At 47.0% G+C, this 10,335-nt stretch overlaps 1 protein-coding gene across 1 annotated transcript in view; it reads right to left on the reverse strand.

The window, feature by feature from the left end:
• Positions 1–10,127, reverse strand: part of TNS2 (tensin 2) — a 134,590-nt gene extending 124,463 nt beyond the window's left edge. Inside the window, exon 1 of the mRNA XM_083428183.1 lies at positions 9,958–10,127. Coding sequence (XP_083284309.1) covers positions 9,958–10,053 — 96 coding nt within the window. The 5' untranslated portion in view covers positions 10,054–10,127. The remainder of the gene's footprint in view (positions 1–9,957) is intronic.
• Positions 10,128–10,335: the final 208 nt, after the last annotated feature.

Raw genomic sequence — 10,335 nt, forward strand, 5'->3', positions numbered from 1 at the left:
ATACATAGAAATGCCTAGTTTAGCCCTAAGTCCAGCACTCTGTGCTCCACACCACATTGACTTGAGGAACGGGACTCTTCCCCTTCGGGAATTCAAGCCTTCGACATGTTCGGGATATGTTCCTGTGGGCTTGGAAGGGGCTGGGACCCCTCTGTGTTCAGAGGGGCCCCTGCACAACTTCAGAAGAATCTTAATCCTCCAGAGAAGGTGTTGCTTCTGACACACGCTGTACATTTAAGGCATATTTAAGGCCCTCCCCCTCCTGAATCCTGGGAACTGAAGTTTGTTAATGGTGCCAAGGATAGTAGCTCTGTAAGGGATGAACTACATTTCCCAGGGTACTTTGGGGAGAGCCACATGTTTTAAATGTGTCAGTGCTCCGTACCTCCTCCCTGGGTAAAGGCCAAGATCCATGGCCAGAGGCTTGGGGGGGGGCCTGGTTCCTTGAACCGAGGAATCAAGGACTGGATGACTCCTCGTTTGGCTGACGGAGACGTCTCACAGCAGGGACAGGCAAATCTTTCGCTTGGTTCACTCACTCCCAGTCAAGGGCTACAGTCCAAGCCGTGCATATTGCAGTTTTTTCCATTGTCTCAGGCAGGGGGCTGCAGCAGCAGTTTGGCGTTTGGGAGGGTTTTTGAGCCGCTCATCACGACTGAATTCCAATAAGAAACAAGGCCTCAGGAATTCCATTTCCAATTTCTCCTTTTCTACTTCAGACAAACGAGACTGGGAAAATGAGTGCAGCAGTCCAGGTCCTGAGAGGCTCCCTTGGAATCAAATTGCGCTCTCTCTCTCTCTCTCTCTCTCTCTCTCTCTCTCTCACACACACACACACACACACACACACACAGCTTCCCTCTCCATTAGCCCCTTAGTTTGGCTATGTTAGACCTAATAGTACAGCTTTAAGATCATACAGCTAAGAACAGCAGGAGGAGGAGCCAAAGCTGGCTTCCCAGGCGCCTGACATTTACCTTTCCAGAGGTTCTCATTAACACAAGAGACTGAGTTTCCATGCTGGACCAGAACAAGGGTCCATCTACCAGGCATCTTCTTTCCCCTGGTGGGCCATGAGGGCAACGGAGCCCCCTCGCGCTGTTTTTCCTCAGCAACTGGTATTCACTGGCACGCTGCCTCTGCTCTTGGAGGCGTCATAGAGCCATCACAAGTTGTAATCACAGATCACCTCATCCACTATGAAGTTGTCTAATCTTCTTATTACAGACTCTGTTAACAACTGCCTCAGGTCAACAGGTACAGTTGCTGTGGATCATGTGGCTTTGCTTAACTTGCATAACGTATACAGGAGGCCAGATTTTATTGTAGAATTCGGTGACCCTAAAAATATTATTTTTCAGAAAATCATGGGGTCGTATCTAATTAAATCACTGCATGTGCAGAACAACTTCCATGAGCGCAATGGAGCTGCCCCCTTCCTCTCCTCAGTGTTGGATGGTAAGGAGAAATTAAAATATAGAAAGGAGAATTCCATGGATGATCCAGGTTTGGAGCAAGTACTCTTTGGTGAGAAAACCCCAGCAGAGATCTAAAATCACAAAACATGCAGCCAAGTAAAGCATGGAAATGCAGGCTATTAGACCTTTAAAATATGCGCTTGTGAGTTTATTCCAAAGTTCTCCTCTTCCTTTAGCATAGAAAAAGACTACATGGTTTAAAAATGGTTTCATGTGCTTTTCCATACAGCATTCAGAAGACACAGGCAAGCAAAATTGAGGTTAGTTCCAAAATGGTGAAAGTTCCTAAATTGTATAAGAACAGGAGGGGGAGAAGGAGGGCAAGGCTCCATTTCGCTTGCAGAAGTTGCTCCATTCACACAATGACTTAGCTGGATGCAGCACAAGAGCGTAACCAGCCCGGGAAGTAACTCACAAGATCCAGGACAGGGGCGGGTACCTTTTTGGCTCCATGGGCCTGATCCTTATCAGGATTGGCATCACAGGTCGAATTTGAGCTGTGGGTGCTGCCCACCTGTCACTCACATGACAACCTTATGACATCTCATGATTGTAGGAGAAAGAAGAAGGAAACCCATCCTGAACTGAGGTCCACTATTAAATATTCCTAAAAATCTTACACAAAATGTATCCAGTTCTACCCAAAGGAGGCTTCTTTGGCAACTAGACACCTGGGATAACTAGAAAAACAACCGTTCTTTGTGTAAGATAAAGGAAGTTGCTTTTGGATGGCTGCACACAATTCTCCAACTTGCAAATGCCCATCATAGTACATGACAGCTGAAGGATTTCAGGTTTGCATTCTTTATAATCAATTAGCTGGAGTATATGTACACACACAGATACACACAGACACACAAGCAATCCTTTTAATCAAATAGGGCTGCCAGTGCAGTTTTTCTGTAAAATAGAGCCTCGGGGTTGACAGGGATGTGAGACTTATGGCCCTTCAGATGTTGCTTGACTACACAGACCTCATCATCCTTGATCACTGGTTATGCTGGCTGAGGCTGATGGGAGTTGGAGTCCAACAACATATGGTTCTCAACCTTTGATGTAAAGGGTTTTATTTTTATTTTTTTTAAAAACTATTCTCCCCTTTTTACTGTTTTTGGTGCGCGCACGTGCACACACGCACACACACAGTCCCTCCAGGAATACGACCTCTCATTTCCAGCTTTAGCATCTTGCAAGCACCATTTTGTGAACTGTTTTAAGGCCCGGGACTCCCCTGCCTGCTCCACTCAAGGTGCTTGGCTCCCTTCACTTTCTTGAAAAAGGGTTCTTGACCCAGCTTAGCCTGTTAGCAAGCAGTCTAGACAGAGGGAGGGCAACCTGCTCTGGTACCCAGAGTGGTGCTCATCCCGGGGGGCATGGTGCGTGTCCCAGGGGGCATGGCAAGCACCCCGGGGGCATGTGCGGTGAGTGACGCGTGCCCCGGAGGTGCCGCTGATCATTTGTCACCCCTCCTTTGGAATGGCACCCGGGTTGGACCGCCCCCCGGGCCCGCCTCGGAACGCCCCTGAGTCTAGACGGGGGTGTTCCGCTAGTCTCTAGGAGAAAACTCTTACAAAATAAAGGTAGTTTCTTGCAGAGAAGCAGCAGAGATAGCATACATAGCAAAATAAAGAGTATTTCAGCAAATGTTTTATTGCTTCGGCTCAGGCAGTCAATAAGAAGGAGGTCTCAAGACTTCTGAAAGTCTCTTAATCAAACAATTTCAAAGTGTCCAAGATGGTACAACGCAGTGAATTTACAGTGTGCCACACCCTTTAAAGTAGCCCAGCCTCCTCCTTTTCTCCCCTTGGCTGCTCCAGACCAGCAGTAGGAGCCCATCAGCTGGGGCTGGTGCATACCCTCCAACATCCCGGTGAGGCTAATTGGGACATGACCTTGATGGAGGCCCCATCCCCTCTCACTCCCCCCCCATGACTGCCCGCCCCCCACCATTGTACTTCTGGAAGCTGGCACAGCTTCTAGAAGTAGGAAGAGGAGTGGGTGGCACACAAGCACAAGGTGAGAGTGTGAGACCAAAAACGTGTGTCAGAGCATGGGAGCCAAAATGGGACACCCCAGGATACACTCAGAAGCCGGGGCAGCTTCTGTAATTCTGGGATGTCCCACTTAAAACAGGACAGTTGTGCGGTATGCTGATGGAGTCCAACATCTGCCGAGAGTCAAAGGCTCCCCACCCCTGCTGCATAAGGGTCCTTTGGTTGATAAAACCAAGTCTGAATGAAATCAAGGTGCAGTTCGCAGCAGAGCAATGACTGCACAGGAACATAGGAATTTGCCTAATCTCATTGGTCCTTCAAGCTGAGTGTTGTCTGCACTGACTGACAGCAGCTCTCCAGTGTTTCGGGCTGGGTTGTCTCTCAGTCCCACCTGGAGATGCTGGTGATTGAACCTGGGACTATCTGCCTGTAGAACAGGTGCTCCGCCACTGAGCTGTGGCCCTTCTTCTGAAGGGAGGTGCCCAGGCTTTCTGCTCCGTGGAGTGGTCTGCCTGATTCCTTTGGGGCCATTAGTAGAGCATGGCACAAATAAAAACAGCTACTCATCTAGACTCTTTGAAAACTTCAAATGTCCCATCTTGATAATGAGGTCATATATTTATTCCCCCGGGTCTTTTTAATTAAAGCAGGAGGCAAGTCATAAATGACATCATATACCAGAACTGAGTAACCACATCTCTGCTATGTAACCAAAAACCGATTAGCATGAAAAGTCAGAATCCCACAAAGCAGGCAGCAAACAGAGCACGCAAGTCTGTGTGTGTGGGTGACAGAAAGGATTAAAGAGAGGAAATGCCAAATGCACACGCATATCACACTGCTTTGCTAACTACCCAGATGGAGTTCTGGGAACTATAAAATGGTAGTAGCCCATGTCCAGCCGACTCAGAAGAATCATATTACAATGTAAGCAATCCACAAAGTGACGCAGAATTGTCAGGACAAGACAAGATGTTCCATGTGGCATTAGGATGCTTCTCTGTGTCAAAGTCTCCTCCTCTTACTCCAGAATGCAAGAGTCCTTCTTCACACAGCGCAGTTAGACTATGGAACTCGCTCACATGGGAGGCCACCAACCTAGATGGCTTTAAAAGAGGATTAGACCAATTCATGGAGGGTAAAGCCATCAACAGCTCCTCACCACAATGACCATGCTCTGCCTCCACAGTTGGAAGCAGGACTGGAAACTGTGGGAGGGGAGAGGGCTCTTGCGCTCAGGTTCTACCTGTGGGTTTCCCACAGGAACCTGGTTGGCCGCTGTGAGAACAGGATGCTAGACTAGATGGCCCATTGGCTGGATTCAGCAGGACACATTTTATATTCTTATGGCAGGGGCTGATGGGAGTTGGAGTCCAACAACACCATGCTGGGAGAAAGCTGCTTTATGCTATTATGCTCTTCAATAGCCACAGTGACTGATCCCTACACCAATCTTCTCAAAAACCCTCTTTCCCCTACCAATCAGCCCCTCCAGAGGCTCCTTCTGTTCCTCATTCACATGGATTAGGCGCCTGTGGGTTGGTTTGTTTTTTCGCCACTTGAGCCAATCTTTCTGAGCTGTGCTCATACCCAACTTGCTGCCCTTGCTCTGTCCAAAAAAATCCCCCCCACCAGAAGTTTTAACCTCAAAAAATGCAAAGAACGTCCTCTGAATTGGACTAAGCCAACAAGCACAGAGGAACAGAAAGGAAGGAAGGGAGAGAGAGAGAGGGGCTTCTGTAGCAAGCAAGATGGGTGGGGAGGCATGGCAGAGAAAATAACACACATCCAGTTCAGGAAGGGAGGCAAGAAAATGTAGATGCTGAAAGAGAGGCTCTGGTCTGACAAGCCATTTATTTGCCTGCCCTGACAGCGGAATTGCTCTCTCTGTGTATCTTTTGAGGGCAGATTTTTTGTATTTAACAGTGTGCAAGCAAAGGTGGGTGGGGAGAAACACAATAATAATTTTGAAAAAAACTGAGTACATTTAAACAAGGTAAACGCTAACCATGGGTGGAATTCAGTGTGGCACTATTACAAATATTCCACCTGCACAAGCATGCTGTTGGGGGGCGGGGTTCCTTCTGACCAATGGCGTAGCGTGGGTTGTCAGCACCCGGGGCAAGGCAAGTAATGTGCGCCCCCTAACCCGTGGAATTGCGCCCCTAACCCTAACCCCCAGATGTTGCGTCCGGTGCGGCCGGCCCCCCCTGCACCCCCCACGCTACGCCACTGCTTCTGACTCCACCCCCTGGAGCCAATTTCATGAGTGTGGGGAGAGGCTTCTGCTGACGGGGTTAATTAGGTGACTCTCATCCTACTATTCCAGAAACCTTGCTAAATCCATACATCAGAATCTCCCAACAAAGCATGTGGATTTAGGTTTTCTTGTACCTTGTTGCATCAGCCTATTTTTAAAGACAATTGTCATACTTCTGTCTACCCACTTTGACCTTGAATCATTTTAGTCAGTTTAGCCATGGAAGCTATATGCCAAACTTTAGCCAGTCAATCATCCAGGGTTGGGGATCAAATTTATTCCACTTGTAAGCAATAGCTATACAGGCTGCAGTCAATAAGTAAAGGGCCATCTCTCTACCAACCATTGGTACTGTATCTTCAATATAACCAATCAAAATTGCTAGTGGGTCCATTGGTAATATATGTCCCGTACTTGTTTTAATAACATCAATTCAAAGCTTCCTTATTTGGTCCAGAAAATATGTAAGATGTCAGCACTGAGCATTTTACATCTCCAGCATAAACTGCTCACTGTTTTATAAACACAGGTAAGACATCTTGGTGTTACATCTCTCTACATACAGTTTAAAGCACACAACACACACACCCTGGCAAAATAATCCTGGGAACTGCTGTGTAACCCCCCCCCCCCCCCCACAATGGAGCTACAAATCCTAATGCCCTTAGCAAATTACAGTTCCTGGAATTCTTTGGGGGGGAGGGGTGTGTTTTTAATGCATGATGTGTATGTAGTCCCCCCCCCCCCCCCGCAGCACCTCCTTACTGGCTCCTATCCACCCTGCACTGCTTCAAGCCCCAGAACCAGGGGCCAAGAAAGGCTGTTGCCTCTGGGTAGTGGATTTGTGAAGCCATGGAAAGACAGTAAGTGGTTTTTTTAATCACTTGGGTTTGTTCTACCGCCAGAGACAGAAGGTGCTTGTGAGATTTTTCTGCTTCAGGTGATAAAATAAGTTGATCCACCTTACGTAGTATACAAAGAGGGGGGAGGGATTCGCTGCTCTTCCTCAGGCTGGCCTTGGGCTGGACCTGGATAAGAAGGGGTCAGAGAAGCTAGACTTGCAACTGGGCCGCTTGCGCTTAGCAATCTCAGTGGCCTTGTGACCCACCCTTAAGGGAACTCCTGGGATGCCTGCCTGCCTGCCTATAAGCCTATTACCAATTACATAGCCTCCCACATTTCACAGCTGAACAGACACTCTTGCGTGCTTGGAAACCTTCCATTCTCACCTTGAAGATCACTGCTAAGCTCCTGCCTGCCCCCCCCTCTGTTTATTGCCCATCACCGAAGGCTCCTCATTTGCTCTGCAATCTCTTCCAGGGATCTTCTAAAAAATAAGTCCTGTTGAGTCTGATGAGCTTTACAGTATCAGGTAGGGATGGCCAGTGTCTCAATTTTTATTTCTCTCAATTTCTCATTTTTTTAATCCTAGGTTTAGAAATGTAACAAAGATACATGCAATTTTAAAAAAAAAAGTCTGGATGGAAATTCATACCCTTTTCACACATATTTCTTCTAATGCCAGATTTGGCCCTTGGGGCTGATGTTTACCACCCTGGATAATTTACTCTATTTCTGCATCAAAGTTCAAAATAGCGGAACATTTTTTTTTTTAAGACCAAAAATTAAGAATCAAGCCAGAGAAATTTGGTTCCTTTCTCTGCAATTTTCTAAATGAATTGGTTGTGGCATTTGTATTCCACTCAGCTTTTAGTGTATTTTAATCTGACCAGAAGTTGCATACACACGGTGCATCTAAAGCACATTCCCACCAATAAGAATCATGGGAACTGTAGTTTACCCCTCAGAGCTACAATTCCCAGCACTCTTAATCGGCACTTCCCAGGATTCTTTTTGAGGGAGGGAGGGAAATACGTTTTAAGTGTGTTGTAAATGTATGGTGTGGGATCAGGCCTTGGTCTTACCAGTTTTAATGCTGTGGATTTATATTTTTTAATGTAACAAGTCTTCAATTCCTGTAAAGCACCTCGAAGCCCCTCTTTAGGGCCAAGAGGCAACATATAAATGTTTTGCTTTCATGTATTTATTTATAATTTTAAAACCCCATGTTCAAAACAGCAGCACTAAGCAAACAAAACTGACAGCTGTCTACAATTTTAGAGATGAAATGAAATCTTTCCCCCTTTCCCTTCCTTGAATTCACCCTGATTCACATATGGCTAAAAGGGGGCATTTGATTTCAGAAGTTTCAGGAGACAATGTTTTCGTAAGAACATCAGAAGAGCCTGGCTGTGGGTCAGGCCAAAGGTCCCTCTGGTCCAGCTTCCTGTTCTCACAGGGGCCAGCCAGAGCCCCCAGAGGAAGCCGCAAGCAGCACCGGAGCACAAAAGCATTCCCTCCAGTTGTGATTCAGAGGCATACTGCCCCCATCAGGGAGGTGGGACACAGCCCTCATAACTGCAGTGGCACCTTTTCTTTTCTGCCACATCCTTTAATAGTAGAGCTCTGCTCCCCATCACCACATGCAGCAGCAAAAGGTTTTGTGGTTTTTTAAGGGAAACTGCAGTTGCTGCACAGTTACTTCTTAATGGGTCAAGACTGCACAGCTAAGGAAAGCTTTTCCCCTGTCATTCCTAAAGTTGTCTGCAATGATCTTTAAAAAGAGCGTCTTTTGACCAGAAACCTCGTTTCACACACCTGGGAGAGCCAGTGGCAGATTCAGCTGTTCTCTCAAAGCAAGAGAGCTGTCCTCTCCTGTCAGATGCAGTGAGTGAACCACTATACTGTAATTCTGGGGTGAGTGGGTGGGTTGTGGGGCAGGCTAGGGAGGGATTCTCAAACAACTGACTTGTTCCCATTTACCAGTCCTTCTTTTCTTGCACCTCTTCCTTGTGAAGCACTGCCACAGCATGTTAGAACTGGAAGGGGACCCTGCTCAGCTGCAGCATCCCTGGCAGACAGCTGTCCAGGCTTTGCTTGAGCTCCTCCAGCTGTGGAGAGCCCACCCTCACCTCCTGATGCAAGTCTGCTCCACAAACTCTGCTGCTTTCACCCCATTCTTGAAAGCAAGCCTGCTTCATCTTCTATGTGACAGCCCTTCAGATATTCAAAGACAGTTATCACGCCTCCCCTTAATCTGATCTTTTCCACACTAAAACATATCCAGCTCTTTCAACTATAACTCATGGGTTTCCATGCCCCTGTGATCAACATCAACCTCTGGAGGCAATGGACTTTCTGAAGTGTGGTGTCCACAACTGAGAAGAGTTGTCCAAGCAACCCACTCTGAGAAGAGCAGAATACAGAGCTCCCACTTAGCCTCTGGGGAGCCTTTCTAACTATTTATTTGCATGCATACATATTGTATATACCATATTTTTCTGTGTATAAGACTAGGTTTTTTTGCTTTAAAATTATGTGAAAAACTGTGGGCCATCTTATACACTGCACTGGGCAATCTCCCCCCTGTTTTCTTAAATTGGTGTCCCTAAAAATAGGGGGTGTCTTATACACAGGGGCGTCTTATACACAGAAAAATACGGTGTGTGTGATTGTGTGTGTATATGTGTGTATGTGTGTACACACACACACACATATGCAATGTAATTCTAGGCAAGTTTACTCTGAGCATAAGTCCCATTTATTCCAGCAAGATTTACACTCTTGAGGATTGCAGCCTCAGGCTCAAGTTGGGCCTCTGGAAGTTAAAACTATGTGGGAGTGGGATGAAAACTGATTCTAGTGCACATGCACAAAAACGGCCGGCACATGGACACTAGCACCGATGTGCGCCTTTTCCCTTCCACCCACCCTGCCAGGAACTGCTAAGTGCTTTTTTCTAGCAGAGGCACAATCACAGCCATTGTGAGGGTTCAGTCACTCTGACTAAAGCTCTCTTAGGAACTGTTTACTAACACACCCTGATTCAGGAACAGCAAAAAGAGAGAGGCGTAAATGAATACAAGAAGCAAGGAGGCAGAAGTAGGGAACGGAATAGACTGCATTGCACAGAGACAAAAGTGTCCCAGCTTCTAGTCTCTATGAAACTTTGGAGATGAATCCATTCCATCCATGCTTCTAGCCAGAAAGTCAACCACAAACACATCTAGACACTCATACATTCACGCCCCTTGCCATCGTATGCCACAAAACAGCCAGCGTCTCTGGCTGAATAATTTTAATGAGATGACGCAGCCTGTAATTCCATGCTTGCCTGTGCAGAGAAAGAGAACAAGAGAAAGAGAGAGAGAGTTAGGTAACACACCTTGGTCAGCTGCATTCTTGTGGCGCTTCTTGGGCTCCCCCGGGGTGCAGAGCAGCAATCCGTTCCCCAACAATCGGACCCTCCTTCCCAGCCCATACGATCCTTTCTGCTTCCTCTCTCTCTTTCTCCGGCAAAAGTTGTGGGTATTTCCCCCCCTTCTCTGGATCTTTGGAACTGCCTTGCCTTACAAACTCCTCCTCCCTGTCCCACTCTTTCCACCCCCTTGCTCTCCATCTCTCTCTCTCTCTCTCTCTCTCTCTCTCTCTCTCTCTCTCACACACACACACACACAGTCTTAATAATATTTCGCTCAGTGCCAGAGCAAACTCAGCCATGCCACATGAAGCTGTGTGAGTTTGCAAAACTGGGCCTGTAAAC

The sequence above is a fragment of the Podarcis tiliguerta genome, assembly GCF_965153285.1.
Source record: "Podarcis tiliguerta genome assembly, chromosome: 2".
NCBI lineage: Eukaryota > Metazoa > Chordata > Lepidosauria > Squamata > Lacertidae > Podarcis > Podarcis tiliguerta.